The sequence below is a fragment of the Excalfactoria chinensis genome, chromosome 21, assembly GCF_039878825.1.
Source record: "Excalfactoria chinensis isolate bCotChi1 chromosome 21, bCotChi1.hap2, whole genome shotgun sequence".
NCBI lineage: Eukaryota > Metazoa > Chordata > Aves > Galliformes > Phasianidae > Excalfactoria > Excalfactoria chinensis.
In genome coordinates this window covers 4603237-4621043 of record NC_092845.1, presented here as the reverse complement: position 1 = coordinate 4621043, position 17807 = coordinate 4603237, and the positions used below count along the sequence as shown (strand labels likewise).

At 47.3% G+C, this 17807-nt stretch overlaps 1 protein-coding gene across 4 annotated transcripts in view; it reads left to right on the top strand.

Annotated features, from left to right (window-relative positions):
- The first annotated feature begins 2170 nt into the window (after positions 1-2170).
- The window catches only part of PRDM10 (PR/SET domain 10), a 28336-nt gene continuing 12699 nt past the window's right edge, over positions 2171-17807 (top strand). Inside the window, exons 1-10 of one of the 4 annotated variants that reach the window (XM_072354968.1) lie at positions 2171-2303; positions 7678-7867; positions 9461-9625; positions 10984-11043; positions 13234-13353; positions 14282-14489; positions 14823-15064; positions 16000-16203; positions 16955-17027; positions 17475-17592. In XM_072354968.1, coding sequence (XP_072211069.1) covers positions 7775-7867; positions 9461-9625; positions 10984-11043; positions 13234-13353; positions 14282-14489; positions 14823-15064; positions 16000-16203; positions 16955-17027; positions 17475-17592 — 1283 coding nt within the window. In that variant the 5' untranslated portion in view covers positions 2171-2303; positions 7678-7774. Of the gene's footprint in view, positions 2443-7677; positions 7868-9460; positions 9626-10983; positions 11044-13233; positions 13354-14281; positions 14490-14822; positions 15065-15999; positions 16204-16954; positions 17028-17474; positions 17593-17807 lie in introns of all 4 variants that reach the window. The other 3 variants (XM_072354967.1, XM_072354966.1, XM_072354970.1) reach the window with 3 other exon arrangements.

The following is a 17807-nucleotide window of genomic DNA, read 5'->3' as shown; positions in this document are numbered from 1 at the left end:
TGCTTAATGGGGAGGAAAGGAAAATAGCCTTTGGTTACTTAGCAGTTGGCACAGGACTACCTGCTGCCAATGACAGTGCACCAATAGAACCAGATGTGGGCAGGGGGGACACGGGGACCGGAGCAAACAGCCAGCAGGGCTGGGTGTGTAGCTGCTGCTACAGCTCTGCTGCTGTGCCTATGAACCAGGGCTCTGCTGAACTCGGATCTGAAGCCCCTGCAAGATGCAGCCTTACAGTGGGGCCAGGCAGGCACTGCCATGCAAACAGTTGTGCTCTTCCTCACTGTGTTGGCAGGCAAAACCCCCCCACCCCAATGCTTGTACCACACTGTGGCTCTGTTCGTTAGGACTGTGTGGTGAAGTGAAAAGCTTCCTTTTCCTAAGAGTCTGAGCACATTTCTGCTAAGTGCACGGTAAAGTCTATTGTGGAGCATGTAAATTGTTTAGTAATCCGTTTTTCTGCCTATGTTTATTAAGTGTTGGGGGAATGAATGGCATTGCTGCGGGTGCGGGTCAGGTGAAGGCAGCCGAAGCGAAATGCATGTGATGAAATGCTTTCTTTAATGGTACAAATTGAATTTACCTGTTAAGTCAAAGCAATCTGGAGGTGATCAGGTAGATGCTATTAGAACAGCCCAGCTTGTTTGGCGAATCCTTTCCATGCAGAATGCAAAGAATAATTCAGCCTATTTAAGGAAAAGAAGCTGTTTTCTGGAGGGGATGACAGCAGGAGCTCTTTGGTACCCCTGTATGTTCTGTTTGTATGTCTTGCATGAAGCAATCTTAATTACATTTACTATGGCTTGCTCTAAATCAGTGAACTCATATCATTACCTCCGCCATGTTTCATACCCTCCAAGCAGGATGCAAAGCAATCACATTTCAGCTGCATTCTAATTTAGAAGGTTCTAACAGACGTTGTCTTCATCTTCTAGATGGGTGCTTTAAATCAGCCTTGCACGAGGGAGGTTCAGCGGGTACTGCAGCGCACGGCCCAACTCCGCACAGTTTAATTTGCAAATCTGGATGCAAAGGCATCTTATCATTGCCATACTTATCATTGCACAGGTGTGGACAGGAGAGGTCAATGGGGCCATGGAGGACAACGTGCACAGCTGAGCAGTGCTGGAACAGCTGAGTGCAAATAAGGCGGTGTGGAGATGGAGATGCAGACCTGATGGCCCAGGAGATGAAAGGATTCAGTGCAGAGTTACAATGCTAATAGGGAAATTATTTGGACTATGAAGACTAGCAATAAATTGACCTAATATGAAGGCTTTTCTCGCTCTGACAGCGTGAGGCCATTGGGAAAACAAAGCCTGTGCTGGAGCATCAGGAAGAATGCATTAAATGTGGGAAATACAATGGGCATTACATCAGATTCCAGATATGGCAGATGATGAATCAGAGCAGCGCGCCTTCCCTGCATCTGGCAGCCCCTTACACCCACTGAACGCCTGCCCTCAACCAGCCTTCCTAAGCAAAGGGAAGGAAATACCCACCGAGAACATTCAGGACCCACGTACAGAGAAAGGGCGGCCCTGAAATCCTCCTACACCCCTGTGTGCTCAACTGCACAGCCATGGGCTTGCATGGAAACGTGGCACAATAGCATGCTTGTATGCAAGTCAGTGCTGCAACGTTAGGGAGCTCCTCAGGAATCCCAAGTTAAATAGGACAGCTTGGAGATGCTGCTTGAGAAGGACCCGTGATTCACCTCATGCAAAACCCACCTTATTCTGGTAGGGGGTCACTGCAATAAACCGAAGGGCGCTGTGCACAGATCATCTGATTTAGGAAATCTCTAGCTCAAACAGCTTGCTGAGTCCATGCTAATGGCAAACACGGGCTAAGCAAAGCTGCGTTTAACACAAGCACCAATAAACCCACCGCAGGTTCCCCAGCTCCCCCTGCAGCTCCTCCCCACCGCCAGAGGGCGCTCCGCCCTTCCCCGCCCTCCCAGTAGGGGGCGCTGCTCGCCTCCCCCAGTAGGGGGCGGAGTGCCGAGATAAGAAGAGAGCTCGGATTGGCGGAAAGGACCTCTGAGGAGCGGTGCGGGGATGAGAGCTGCGCGTTGATTGGTGGCGAACATCCGGGGGGAGGGGGGGCGGTGAAGGCCCGGGCAGTGGTCCCCCTCCTCCCCGTGGGTCGGTCCCCTCCTCCCCCCCCCATTTGCTCCCCGGCCCCCAGGCCTGGCCGCCTCCTGAGTTTTATCTTGCCGACTTTTATGCCTCATCTTCGCGGGCGGAGGCGTTTCAACCAATCAGCGCTCGCCGCCGCCGACTGTTGCCAGGCAGATTATGGTAATGAGGTCCGGGCGGCCGCCCCCCCCCTCCCGCTCTGCAGCTACCATTGTGAGGTGAGGACAGGTGGGGGGGTTTGGGGCCGCAGCGGGGCCGCCGCCGGCGGTCGGGACGCGGCAGCCGCACGGGACCCCCTCAGGTACCGCGATGGGACGGTCCGGGAGGGCAGCGCGGTGCGGGGCCAACGCGGGGCCGCGCCGGGGGTTTCGGCCGTGTTGTTTTAGTCGCACCCAAGATGGCGCCCGGAGCTGGCGGCTGCTGAGCGCTGCGGCCGGGATAAACCGTTCGCTCCCGCTTATGGGGGGGGGGGGAGAAGGGCGAGATCGTTCCCCTCCCCCCCTCATCCCCCCCCACCCCGCGGGAGAGGTACGGTCCGCTCCCCGCCCCAGCCGGGATCCCCCACCCGCCCCGGCCGGACGGAAAGGGGCTGCCCCCACCCCCGCCCCCCTCCCCGGATGGTACGGTCCGGACCCCGGCACCTCGCTACGGGCGGGGGGGGGGGTGCGTGTGCGCTGCAGCCATCTTGTTCCCCCCCAGCGCTCCGGGCGCTCAGCCCCCCGTTACGGTGGGCCGCTCGCTTCCCTCGGCCCGTGCTTAGCCCAGCTCCGCTCCCACGGGCAGCCGGGCCTTCCCGTCGCCTTTCTCTCCTGCCTTTCTCCCGCAGCCCCTCTGTCCCCCCCCGGCCCGTCAGTGGTTGGGGCTCAGTGAGCGCCCGGCGGGGGCAGCTTTGGGGGTGGGGGGGGGATGGGGGGCAGCGGGGGTCACTCGCATGGAGGAGAACGGCGGCGGGAAGGGGGAGCACCTGCCCACACCTGATTGGCCGCGTGCCTCGCGCCCCCGTTTGCCATTGGCTTGGCGAGAGGAGGGGGCATTGTTCCCCACTCCTGGGATTGGCTGCGGTGGGGCGAGGAGAGGATATAAGGGACAGATGGGAGGGTGGGGGGACCTGCAGTCGGGCCGGGGGGCGAGTGGGGCCCATCATGGGGCAGCCATGGGGTTGATAGGAAGGGGCTTGGTAACGCTCACTGCCATGTTGGAGGTACCAGGGTGGGCCCAGCCATGGGCAGAGCAGGGCCAGGCCGCTGCTGGGTGCTCTGGAGGGCAGGGTGAGGGCCGTGTGTGGGCTCAGAGCTGCCCATGTTGTGTTGAGGTTGGGTTTCGTAGCAGTGTTGGTGGTTGTCTCAGGCCAAACGAGCTGTGGGATGGCTGTTCCATGGGGCTGGTTTATTGCTCTATAGGACCTCTTGCTATCGAGGTTTGTAGTGTCGATACGCTGCGTCTGCTCCGGTGTTGCTCTTGTGTTGGAAAAGTGGTAAATGTTGAGTTAAAATTATAATAAAAAGATAAAATAAAATAAAAAAGACCTTGGTTCTTTGTTTTCTAGACCCTAAAGAGGCAGCTCACCCCATAAGGGGCTTGTTCTGCATGAGGAACTTCTTGTTGTGTGGGGGTTGCTTGTTGCACTTGTTGCACGAGTGATATATTCATGGTTCTGATGGGGTTTCAAAGGATGAAGTGATGCTTGTTGGCCCTTTGCTACACGCATTCCTCTCTTGTGTATGAGGTGTTTGAAATGAACACAGCCTTATTGCCTCGGTGTAGGATGAGATATTGATGTGCCCGTTGTTATCTGATGGGATAACTGACCGCTTGCTCCCGACATGAAGTTGGTGTGAGGAGCTCGCTCTCATCTGACCCCTTTCTTTCCTATTAACCTGCATAGGAAATCCTTGGGTGAGCTCTCTGGTGTTAATTGGCTTTGTAGTAAGCAGCTACTTTCAGTGCGTTTCTGACCACCTGCAGCTGCTGTCAGCTGCCTAGACAGAGTTGTAATTAATTTATAAGTGTAGCTCATTACGGAGGCTGATTTAATGTTGCGAGTTTGGTTTTGGCTTAAAGAAGAGCTGAGCTTTGTTTGTTACATCTCCTTTTGTGTCAGTGTGCCATAGAAGTAAAAGGGGCCTGATGTGTTGGGTAGGAACCTGCTTTAGTGTTTAGAAGGCCTGGTTCCTTCTAGGTTTGTTCTCTCCACCAGCGGTCATTCTGCAGCAGAAGGTTTTGTCTTTTGAGAGCCGTGATTTAATGGAGAGGGAGGGAAGCAGCATCAGGAAGATGAGCAAAGTGCAGCTTTAACTGCAGGTGGCTTTGGGAGGAAGAGTAGGAGAGGAAGGTGGGGTGAAACGGTGGCGGTTTGCTTTTGTTTTCAGTTAAAAAGATGCATTTGCAACAGTGTAGACACACTTTGATACAGATGCTTTCCTTCTTGTTACTCTCAAGGAAGTGCCTTCCCTGCTTTGTCCCTTTATCATCGTTCTCCCTCAGTCGTTTATAAGCCAAATCAATTAAGTAAATGAGGTCACCACCTCAAGCAGCTGAAGGCTGAGAGCTGTGGGTTATGGCAGCGGCGGATGCTGAGGATATCACAGGGAGCTGGGAACACAAAGAAGAAGAAAATAACGTGAAAAATGTCATAGTGCGTTCAGAAAGCTGAGGAGGAGGAAGAAATCAGTTATGGGGTGACTGGGAAGGACGTGTGTATGAATATAAACCTTAATCTTGCCTCTTTGCCCACTGAGAGCAGGAAGGACGGATGCTGAGGAGCACTTGGTTATATGGGAACTAAGGCTGTGCTGAGAGGGAGCTGCATCTCCAAGTGGGTCTGTAGCCAAGTCTGTGCAGTTCTGCTGTAGGATGTAAATGTGCCTCGGGATTCACTTGCAATTCTAGATGTGTTTTGTGGAGTAAACAGACCTAGAGCTGCTTATTTGGTACTGCCAGGGAATAGCTGTGCCATGCTGTCGTGGTTTTGGAGCTTGGGCAGTGCCCTTTCATACATCACTTAATGCAGCAGCAGAGGACTTGCCTTGGAGATCTAAGAGGCCTCTTCCAGCTCGTTGTGCTGTGATGGATGTGGTGTGAAGATGCAGCTAGATCAATTCATTACGTGCAATTTGAGTAAAGAGTGAGTTTGTGTTTGGCTGAGTTGTTCTATTTATTATATGGCTAAATAAATTGAAGCCATTTTTCCTTTGGTGGAAATAAATAATCCCAGCCCTGTGCATGATTTCTATTTCTAACTCACCAGTAAAGCATAAATATTGTGGCTATATATTACCTGGTTATTAACATGCAGACAAAGCACGAGAGCTGAGTTCCTTGAAACAATGTGTGCTTCTGATGAATGAGGATGCAGAGGAACAGACAGCAGTCGTGACTCAGTAGTCAATGAGGTTGGAACCCCAGCGTGCTTCCCTGCCCTTCCTGCTGCAATGAAAGCATCTCCTTGCCAAGGAACCTCAGGAAATGCACCAACTCTGCCTTCCAGGCAAGCTGGGGTAATTAACTTAAGTGTGGGATAGAGCTTTTGCAGACACATGTGATGTTCCTTTTGAGTATCATAAATCACTTTCATATTAAAAGCTGGAGGAAGACCCGTGGCCATAAAACCCCCTTTTGTAGCGATCGTGCTGTCCTTGCATATGGCCAGCAGTGAAAGAGAGTGGTCAGTGAGCTCGGTACTTAAAGAATTAAGCTAATAGCCACTGCTGTTATTGCTGCAGGGAGCTTCAGTCTATATGCAAGCCTCTTTTACACTAGGGAGTAAATCACATTAGCTTTTTTTATGTGCCATTATTGCAAAGTGGCTTCTTGTCTGAGATGCTGCAGTGGCTTTATGACTCCCTGAGAAGGGAAGCAGATTTCTCCCCTTGCCCAGCTTTAATGTTCCCCCCCATCCTTGTCATCTCAAAGAAGGGACAAGGATGGATGTTTGGCAGCTGCTGGCTCTGCTGCTTTCTCAGCAGGATGTTCTTAATTGAACTTGCAGAGCTCCCTGCAGGTGAAGCCTCAGGAGTTTTGTCTGTATCTCCTGTATAGGTTGAAAACAAGTCTTGTTCCCTGATAGCAGGTGTGTGAAGAAAACAGAGGTGCTGTCAATCCTTTATGTCTTTCAGAGCTGAGCTTCTCTTTGCAGTGCTGTGTGGTTTTGCTTTTCAGTTCCTGTCACAAACCCTTGCATGCCAAATAAAAGGAACGGATGCTTTGCTGTCCTCTGAGCCCTTCTCTCAAAGCACGGCTCGCTCCCATTCCCCAGCTGATGGGGTCACGGGGCACCTGCAGGGTGATGTGGCGTGGATGCCCAAAGGCAGGCAGTGTTCTCATCAGCACTTTGGGAGGTGGATGTCTGCTGCTGAGGACAGCAAGGCTAATGAGGACGTTGGTGTTGGATGGTGAATGAGGTGCTTTGCCCCGAGCAGAGCTCGTCCAGAGCTGAATAAGGCAAATGGGGAAAGCTGCTGATTTAATGATACAGCTTCAGATGCTGCTGGAATGGGAGAGAGGGGTTAGAGTGTGCTGTGGAGGTCAGGAGTTCTCAAGTGAAGTTTCCTCTTGGGCAGGTTGCTGGTTTACCTGCACTTACCCTACGAAGCAGGAGTCAGAAACGAGCTGATTAGGATGGACGGAGCTGAACGAAGGTGACAAGAAGGCATTTGGTTTCGTGTGAAATTGTTTAGGCTGTTGCTGCCATAAGCACAGCCACCAACAGGGCTGAACCCAATGAGACGAGGCATGGAGTTCAGTGAAAGTGGAAGGATTAGATAGGAGGAAATCCCGGCATTAATCCTCAATAACGCAGTGAGGAGCCTTGAGATAACAGGATGAAAGGTACCGTGTGAGGATGGCTGAGATTTCCTACTAGATCACAGCTTATGTGAGCTGTAATAAATAAACAGTAATGCTTTGTGGACAAGCCGTGTTTCAGCCCTCTGGGTGCTCTCAGTCCATTGCTGCCCCTCTGTCTGCCCACACTAACTAAAGCACAGCACGCAGGTCCATCTAGTTCTTCTTTCAGTCAGTGATATTTCTGTGCTGTTGATTTCCACCTTCTGGCTGAGGCCGGTGGTTCAGTCAGCACTCAGGTCTGCGGAGCTTATTCATTCGTGGTGAAATCAGCAGAAGGCAGAAAGTGACTGCTTTTATTTTTTCCCCCTTATCTTTTTTTAGCTTGACGATGATGAGCCAACTGCTGGCATTTGTGGGACTGAATTAGGACTAAAATAATTTGCATTGAACACGCAAATGAATGAAAGCATCAGCAAGGAGCCTTCTGCTTTCTTCATGGTGCACAGACAGGGTGCTTGGCGTTGGATCAGTCCGGGGAGGCGCTGAGCATAAAGCAAAGTTAATTGGAGTAGATGGAAAATGAAATGGGCTCAGCCCCACGTTAATTCCAAGGCCTGTGGATTTAGTGTGACATTAAAGCCTTTGCAGTATGTTTCTGTGGTGCAGTAGCTGATAACAGCTTTCCCTTCCATCATAACAAAACCAGACTGTTACGTGTGTGTTTTAATATCTCCATCTCCTTTCCTTCTAGCCATGCTACTGAAGATCCCCTTGCCTTCTGGAAGTAGAAGCACAGTGAAGAGATGAATCTATTCAGCCAGACATTCCTCCAATAGTTATTTCCCATCATGGAGCACCACAGCAGGGAGGAGATGGACTCGAAAGAAGAAAGTCCTCAGGTGTGGCCTGACTCTGCAGAGCAGGACCAGAATGCTGCTCAGGTGACTATCGTGCCTTGGACTCTGCTTCTGCTGGATTAGGCTCAGTGTAGTGGATTTGCAAGCAAATGTTCCCATTGAACTGGTTTTTTTTTGGTTTTGTTTTGCTCTTTGAAACTGTTTGGAAACTCGGTTTGTATTGGAGAGGAAATAGAATCATGCTTGTAGTGATTCCAGGAAGTGAGCTGTGCAGACTGCAGCAGTGAGCACACAGGCATTTGGAATGGACAGAATGAAACCAATCAGCGTCTGCGTTCAGCATCCAAAAATGAATAGATACCATTGTGGGAAAGTGAAAGGATATTCAGATGAATGAATATTAAGAAAATATGCGGTCTGTGGCAGCCCGTTCTGTTGGCATCAATTGAATCAGCTGGAAGTGGGGGTGGACCTTTTAGGAAAGACATCTGGGTAGTGGGGGAGAGAGAAATGTCAGTGACTGATGTAGTCAGATCCTGCTGCATGCAGCTGGTCCCTCCATCTCTGAGACAGTGCAGCTGAGAATTATCAGAACACTGATTTATTTCTTGGACTATGTTAGGAACAGGGTGCTGCGTGTCATTTGAACCGCAAGGCAAGGAAATTGGGCTTTCCTGCTAACTTCCAGCTTGGACATTTTGCAAAGAAAAGCAGCTTTTAGTAACCTGTGTTCTGTGCGATGGGATAACTGTGCTGCTGTTTGCACGTGGCGGTTAAAAGGTTTGATCAGTGTTTGCAGAGCGCTCTCCAAGCGTGAAACACTGCATGCCTTTTTACTGTAGTGTTTGCATAAGGATTTATTGTATGGAATCAGTGCTTAGCATCCCCTGAGGAGTCCCAGGTGTCATCTGAAACGAACTAAAGGGCGAAACGAAGTAAATAAAACTTGCAAATGTGGCCTTATTTTATGTGGAAACACGGGGTGATGGATGTGGATACCAAAGCTGGGCTTCCTGCTAACTGTCCTATTTTTTCCTGTGTGTTCATCCTACTAAGAAGCAATCACGTATGTGCTATTGCTGTCTTGCGATGGCTGCAATCCTATTACTTGAAGCAATAATCAAAGCGATTAGATTCTGCCAGCCAGTTTATCAAACAGAAAGATTTCTTGCAACTATGAAACTAGCTGAAATAATGATCATAAATCCAAAAAGCAAGATAGAAAATAAAGGGAAACGGTGTATGGAATAGAAATGCCGAGTCACAGCCTGAAGCAGTGATGGAGCGCCTGATGGGATGGCAGGGCCAGCCCAGGGCAGATCAGGTGCATGTAATGTACTGAGTGATGGAAGGGCTGGAGCCAGGATGCACCCCTCATTTAAGGGTTGGCAATGGAGGTGTTTGAATGCATCCTCTATGCCAGCAAGGTCTTGAGTTAAAATGCAGGGGATAAAATCTGGAACCAATGGTAGTTCATTCAGATTTTTATGCTGCTAGCATGATCTAGATGAGCTTATAAATATATATAATGCACCGAGGGTTCTATTGTTCTCCTAACACCTGGTTAGATATCTGGGGCATAAGGTGGTGGATGCTTCTGCAATTGATGCCTTTTGTGTTGTTCCCATAGGGGTATTCCTGCAGCTATTTCAATACAGGATCTGTTTTTCCATCCAGGTGCACTTCGTCCCGGAAGCAGGGACGGTGGCACAGATTGTGTACAGTGAGGAGCAGGAGCGTCCCTCCCAGCAGATGGTGTACACAGCAGATGGCACCTCGTACACCTCCGTGGACACCTCGGAGCACACGCTGGTTTACATCCATCCCGTGGAAGCTACGCAGGCACGTGTGGTTCTGAGCACCCCCATCCCCTTATGGCATCTAGGAAATGAAACAGGCTTGTCTGAGATTAAAGCCAGCTGCCAGTGAGTGGTATGACTGGAAAATAGCAGGCAGTTACTCCTAACACTTTCATGTTGCCCGTTGCTGAGCAGGGACTTCACGCTGTTGGTTTCGGTCTGATGTGCAAATGTGGTAATCAAAGGATGTTGAGGCTATGAATTATGAAACGCTTGTTATTTCACTAAAGGTGGACAGGGTGGTAATTAAATCAAAAGTGTTTTTGAAAAGCCTAATATTCTCTCCAGAAATTCTGCCTGTATTTGGTAAAAGCCGAGAGATTTGTGTCTCCTGGAAGAGTCCTTGTTTGCACAGTGCTATTTTAATTATGAATTGTAGCAATAAGAGCACTGCCTTTTTGCAGAAGATCTCAGTGAATTTTGTAATCTCTCTTCACAGAAGTTGTTGGTTGCCTCAGTTGTTTCTCTTCATAATTATATGAAATATCAAAGCTTTTTTTTCCCCCCTCCGACAGTGAGTGTTTATATGGAGTTAATATAGCACGCATCTGTACCTCTGTATGGATAGACTTCAACAAAACAACAAACAAAACACAAGTAGATGTGCTTCATGAAAGTGCTTCGGGCTTTTGGACAGAATAGACCAGTATTGCTGCAAGGTGCCTGTACATGACATTGCCAGCAGCATTGGCATAGCTTTATGTGGCATGATCTTTATTCAGCAATATAAAAAGCAGTTCCTATGTGGTGGGGTGTTCTGAGAGGATAAGGCAGCAGGAGGGGGTATCTCCCAGGAAGTTAATGAGCAAGTGATTCTGGAACTCTCTGAATATGACCACTTTGTCTAAATGTAAAAACCTCACTGTAGTAATAAGGCATCATGCAAAAAGCACCAAGGGGGTTCTTACCATATCATGCTTCGCTTTGCTGGAGCCAGACTGCTGCATGCTTGGGTATTTCGGATGTTGGCCAGGCAGGCAGGCTGCTGTCAATGCTTTGTGCTCCTCTGAGTTTTGCTCTTGTGATGTAGAAGCTCTCCCAGCAGGGCTGTTCTTGCAGGCTACCATATTAATATCGGCGTTGCTACGTCTTCTATTAAATGAAAACAGACATCCTCACCCCTACCAAATTCATGTGTAGGATGTGCTGATATCCACATGCTTTCTTTTGCAGAGCTCTCTTTTGAACTTGGAGAAAGATAATTGAATCTGCTGTGTTAATAGGCATGTTAAAAGCTAGCAAGGCAGTTATGGGGATCACATTTTGGTGGCAGTGATACTTGTGTGCGTGGGAGCAATCAGCCCTAAGGCCAGTTTGATAAGCCTTTTTCACTTTGTCTAGACTCTGTTTACAGATCCGTCCCAAGTGGCTTATGTCCAGCAGGATGCCACCACGCAGCAGGTAAGAAAGAGACAGTTTTCTTTGGGCTTGGAACTATAAGGAACATTAGAGACAGAGCAGAAGGAGCTTACTCTGAGTTTGTGAGCTGGCAATCTTCGGTCATTTACCATCTTTCCCAGTGATGGTGAGCAAAAAGCAGGTGTTAGTGAGAGACTTTGATCTCGGCTCTTTTGTGCATCAGTGTCAATAAAAAGAGAAGTGTGAATTTAGTTTTTTAATACTTGCTCAACAACAATACAAATTTACTGCCTCCAGTATTGCTTTAAGTCAGTCAGCAGGCTGATATATCTGACTTTATTTTCATGTCATTCTGGAATGGCCGAGTTAGAAGCTGTCCCCATATGGACTCTGATCAAAGTACTTAGAAGTCCCTGAAAGCTTTCAAGGGGAGAAGGTTGGTTTTGATTCAGGTTCTCAGTCTAGCAGAAGCTTTGCAGGAGAAAATAAAGATGGAACCTGAAGGAAGTCAGTTGTTCCTCACTTATCTTTGTGGGATTTCCCAGGTCTGACACGCTTGCTTGTAAGGAAGTGGTCTGGGAATAGAAATGCCCCTATAATGACATGTGGGAATATGCGTGTTAGATCTGAATCGTCACCATATTGCTAATGCTATCATTAGAGTGTGTGTTGGAAGTCTTAGGGCAGAGTGAAGGGGTGAATGTGCCTTGAAAATAAATCTTCTTGCTTAAAGGAGACCTAAACTGAGATACAAGGCTGTTGCTGTAGTACCAAGGGCATCAGAACTTGGTGTCTGCATGACTTCAGACTGCCCTCCTTTCTGACTGACAGCAGTCCCAGCAGAACAATCTCATTATGGCAGTTATTACCTTTGCAGGTGTTTTTACATCAGCATTTCATGTAGGGCATCCCTGAACAACAAAGGCACCTTTGTCTTTGAAAAGCTTCACTTCAACTATATACGTATCTTTTAAATTTCCTTTTAAAGTACTGCCCATATTCTTTGCATTGTCTGGGATTTACATGGAGATGGAAGTTAGAGATGTGTTTGAGGTGCGATTAGCAGCGAGAGGTGCTAATATGTGGTACAAATAGACATGAGGCTGGCAGAGCTGGGGGTGTGCTGCTGAACAAGGATGCTTTTCTGTTGCCCCTTGGCATCCAACATGGCAGCAGCAGGCAGCCCCGCTGTGATCACGGAGGTTTCCACTTTGCTTTCATGCACTTCCCTGAAGTCTTTTTATTCTTTTTTTATGTCCTGTAGGTTTATAAGTAGTTTCCTAAATTGCTTTCAGTGCAGCTTTAAGCTAGATTTGAAGTTTCAAAACTGTCTTGCTTATGTTATGAATTTTCCTGCGTGTTCCTTTACTGCTGGCATACTTCACTGTTCCCAGTTCTATCTGATATTTATTGTGCACTCAGTAGTGGGGCAGAGGCTTTAATTTTAGCATCAAAGCTGTTTAACAGTCAGAGACACGAACTTGTAGCCACATAATGTCAGCTGTAGAGAAGGATGAAAAGTCATGCAGTGTGCTGGCACGAGTGGCTGCATAGATAAGCAGAGCAGCAAAGACAGGAGAGGTGATTCTTAAGAGGTCAGTTCTGCTTTATCACAGAATGAATGGGGGCACTATGTGATAATGTGTTAATTTTCCTGTTACTACACGAAGATATGGTATAAAATTGAGCAGAAAATGGATGGTGTGGCCAAATAATGTAATGAAATTGTTGTTGGAGTTCTCTCACTTTTGAGTGCTTGAGCCTCCAACAAGGTCAGTACACCTCTTTGTGTTATAACGTGTCTTGTTTACTTAAGAAGGGGGATATAGATGAAATCAGGAGATGATTCTATTTTTCAGAGGAAAAGGAAGAAAGTGAATTTGGTAATGGAAGGGCCAAAGTCCATAGTCCAGTGGTTTGCCAAGAGCTACATAAAGAGCTCATTACTCTTGGCTTTAGCCACTTTGAATCCCAGGCTGGGTAGCAATTCTGCTTCAAGTCAGGAGTTGGACATGGGCTGAAAGCTTTTCAGTTTGGGTTTTGTAGCTTTTCCCACTGTCTCTGGGTTTTTAGGTGTTAAGCAAGTCTGTCATCCATACTAAAAACGTCATTGAAATGCTGTAGATTTTGACCTAGTGTAGCACTCTGGGGAGCTTTGCATGCAGGGCTCTGCCTGTGTAGAAGTGAAAAATGGAAATGATGCAGTGCTAAAATGAGTGCCTGTAATTTTAGGTAACTGTGCTCTTGCCTGCTGCTGCTCAGAGCATGAATCCCACCAACCTGTCTGTGCTCGGCAGCGTTGCTGAATCCCCCCAGCAAATGGCTCTGGAGCAGGGTCAACAAGCAGATAGAGTAAGTTGCCAGGCACCCTTTTCTTTTGAATGTGAAAATACACTGATTTCATTGCTCCATTGTCTCAGGTGGTGAACTGTGTCTGAGTGATATGGGAGGAGATGCGGCAAAACCCTAGTGCAGATTTGTACTGTCTTCATCTCACCATGAAATACGTGTTGTGTTATTTTTATTGAGAGCTAGAGATCGTATTATCTAATAAACCTCTTCTGTGGGTTGTTTTGTCTTGAGCAGCACCTTAAGATAGTCTTAGCTTTAAGAAATGAAGTTAACAGAAGGTGCAACTCTGACTGTCACGTAGGACCGACATCCTCTGGGTGTCCTTGCCAGTCTCTCGACAGCTTTACTGTGTGTGGTGTTTGTTGTTCCCTACCTGAGAAACCTGTGTGGCAGATGGATATTCAGTGCACTGCATGTCAGTTAGAAAGTAGGGAAAGCCAAGGGAAAGGCTTCATTTAGAGTAAAACAGTCCTTGTGTTGTCTCCTCCCTCCCTGACTTAATTTACACGTGTGCTCTGGGAATTGTTTTCATCTGATTGCACGACAGGAGGAAAAAAGGAATGTACCAAACAAAGTACAGGGTTCAACAGTGTGTACAAACCAAGCAGAAATGCAGCTTTAGGGTCTGTATAACATCCAGAAAGATGGGACTCCATTTCATTGCTGACACTTTTCATGAGCATCCGGAACTTCTGACTTCAGTTTTGTCTTCCTTGAAGTCAGGCCTTGCCAGAGCTGTCCTGAGTGACTGTCAGCAGCAGGGATTTCAAGCATCACTCAGCATTCATGTATCGTGTAGCACCACTTTCCTTCTTCCTCCTTTCCTTTACCAAAAAGTAGGCTAGCAGGAGCCTTCGTTGCTTGTGTTTGTAAGAGTGTTTTTCCTTCGGATCCAGTTTTGATTGCTTTTTGTGAATTCTGTCTTCAGGCATCGTTACCGGTGCATAACCAGGTGTTACCTCCTATGGAGGCAGTGGATGGTTCTGACCCTTTAGCACCGCTGCAGAATCAGATGGAAAGGATGGAAACAAAAGAGGAAGACGACGAGGATGAAGATGATGATGAAGAAGGGGAAGACACGGACATGGATGAATGGGATCCAGATCCACCCCGACCGTTTGATCCCAATGATCTGTGTAAGCACATGAAGTAGTATGTAGTTTATCAGCTGACCTTTCTTTTGCTTCCGTGGGCCCTGTACTAGATGGGGTCAGAGATCTTGTATTTTTAGCAGCAATAACTAAAGCCCTTTATATCCAGAAATGTATGCTCGTGTTGGGCTTTGTCACTTAGAAGGCAAAGGGAGAGAGTTCTTTATTTTGTGGGAGGCTACCCTTCCTAATCTTTTAAAAGATAAACAGACTATTGCAATGAGTGGTCCCATATCTGAGATGAAGATGCTCAGGGTGATAAGGCTGTCTCTTCCAAGCGTGTCTGACAGTCATGTCCTCTCTGACTTTGTGTTATAGGGTGTGAAGAGTGTAATAACGCACATCCCTCCGTGTGTCCAAAACATGGACCTTTGCATCCAATCCCAAACCGGCCTGTGCTGACCAAGGCAAGAGCCAGCCTCCCCTTGGTGCTCTACATAGACAGGTTTTTGGGAGGCGTCTTCTCCAAGAGGCGTATCCCCAAGCGCACACAATTTGGACCTGTAGAAGGACCCCTGGTTAGACAAACTGAGCTCAAAGACTGCTATATCCATTTGAAGGTAAGGGTGTGCGTGCGTGGGAGGAATTTGTTTAGACTCTGATCTTTGTGAGTTTGACTCAGTGTGAATTGATCAGCTGCGACTTGATCAATGACTTTCCTGGAGGTGTTGTTCTTGTGTTGCTTCCTTTTTGAATATAACTCAGAAATATCCAGCTTGCTTTGGCTTCAAATCTATCCTTTTATCCAAGGAAGCAATAATCATGATCGATATTATGGTGTTACGGTGTATAGGACTTAGAGTGTGCAGTGCTGTGAATCACTGTCACGTAGGCAGAAGCAACACATAGACATAAAAATAGTCTGAGGATGTTTTGCAGCCGTTATTTTGCGTCACGCTGTAACTTACATTAAATTCCTTCTTCCTTTCCCTCCTTCCTCCCCCATTTTTCTCTCCCGTTCTCCTTGCCAAGCACGAGATAAACTGGATTTCACTAATTTCTATTCCATGTTTACTGGCTTGGCTGTAGGAGTTACTCTAGTATTTGCTTGAGATATGGCCCATAGTCTTAAGAGCAGTAGTCAGAGTCTGAGTAGGACTACAGGCAGGTTCAGTACAAAAGAAGTGGGGTTTATTTTATAGCTTGAGGCACGGTGAGTCCTGAAATAGAAGCAGGGGGTGTGTGCTAGTTAGAAACACCTGCTGTGTGCCACACTGAAGGTTCAGCTTCTTGTGCCTCAGTCACAGCTGTACATCACATACTGTGCTTGACTGTGACTGAATGAAGGGGTCTCCTTAGTTAAATCACTACCTGTATCAAAGTGTTTTCCTATGCACTGCTTGTTCTTGGTTCCCCATTAGCGTAGAGAAGATCAGCTATGTGCTCATTGCTTTTCTGATGTAAAAGTTATGTAGTTGCAGTTGTCTTTCTTTAGAAATGAGAATTCTTTCAAGTCTGCTGCAAGAAAGTCACATGGAACTGATTTTTCTTACAGGTGTCTCTTGATAAGGGTGACAGAAAAGACAGAGATTTGCAGGAGGACCTGTGGTTTGAACTTTCTAGTGAGGCTCTTTGTAACTGGATGATGTTTGTGCGTCCGGCTCAAAACCATTTGGAACAGAACCTGGTTGCGTATCAATATGGCCACCACATTTATTACACAACCATTAAAAACGTGGAGCCCAAGCAGGAGCTCAAGGTACGGCATTGCTCGTGTTTGGGGACTGACTGTTTCTACTGATGGAATCCGTTTCAATTGCTACCTAATAAGCACATCTCCAAGAGTCAGAAATGATTGCTGTAAATAATTGGAGCATTTTTTAGGGCTTTTTCCCTATGATAAAGCACATGGTGTCCTGAATCAAATGTCACTGAACTCAATAGTCAGCCACTGACAGGTTTTAAATGAGTTCGGCTGAGACATAAAAACAAGGAAGCTTAAAATTAGAGCATGTAAATGATTTGCTTGTCGCTGTCATGCTTTACACTGCATATATTTTGCTGATGCAATCTAGTTTTTATTACAGTAGTCTTATTCTTTGTAGTTCTGGATGCCCTTTCCAGTTAGTCCTATGTGCCTCTGACATGTTTTCTGGTGCCTTAAGTGAATGTGGTCTTTCACTTTGCCTGGCTTTCCTGGAGCTTTTTGCTTGTGGAAAATGATAAAGGATATTGTGACTGCTCTGTGAGTTCCTTTTTGTTCCCCCTAAAAATGTATCGATTACTTTGAGCTCAAAGCAGCATGGCTGGCTCAGACAGCCTTCCTTTTTAACATCATCTGGGGAACTGGGGAGGCTTTATTAGCAAGGATGAAAGGAGAAAGAGGAATTAGGTCTGAGGCAAATAAAGTAAGCATAAAATATTGCATAAAAAAGCATTTTTCATGTGAATTCCCTTTGGTTCCTTTCCATGTAAGGAAGTGCCACGTTACCTTGTATTTCCCCCTCTAGGTGTGGTACGCTGCCTCTTACGCAGAGTTTGTGAACCAGAAGATCCATGACATATCTGAGGAGGAACGGAAGGGTAACGTGGGCTCTTCTGCTTTGTTTGTGCAGAGTGATGTTGGCTGGGGTGATAAACTTGGTTCTGAGTACAGAGCCTATAAGCTGCTGGGAAGAAATATTTCTGTACTTGAGTAATGAACCTATATGCTCCTGCTTCGGATTGAGGCAATTTCTGTTGGCTGCACCTACCACATGATGCTGTAGGTGCTCTTTCATGTATCTCATTCATCTGAATTTTCCTCAGTGACCTTCTTGTCTTTCTGCAAGGAGCTGTAGTCATGTACAGGGCAGGGGGGATAGATAAAAGCAATATTAAGTGGGGCTGTGCTGGCTGTTCTGCAGTCTGTCTCTACTTTAGTGATGAAATAAAGCCCAGAATAGAAATGCTTGGGAGGGGGTGGGGGAAAAGAGGCATTTAATTGGTAGTGTCTGAAATGCTGTTACTGACCTTTCCAATGGAACGTAGTTCTCAGAGAGCAAGAGAAGAACTGGCCGTGTTATGAGTGCAACCGTCGTTTCATGAGCTCAGAGCAGCTCCAGCAGCACCTCAGCTCCCACGATGAGAAGCTGGACTTCTTCAGCAGGTATTGTGAGCTTTAGTTTGGTCCGTGTGTAATGCTGTTGCTCCCCAAGGTTTGCAGAAGGAGGGCCTTTGCCATACAGGTATTAGTAACCAATTTGGGTACTCAGGAGAGAATAGCTCAGCACCAAGAAGGTAAGAATACAGCACCAGAAAGCTGACTAGCTTAAGAGGTTTTGCTAAAGAAAGAGATGAAGGAAAATGAGCACCTTGGGGAAG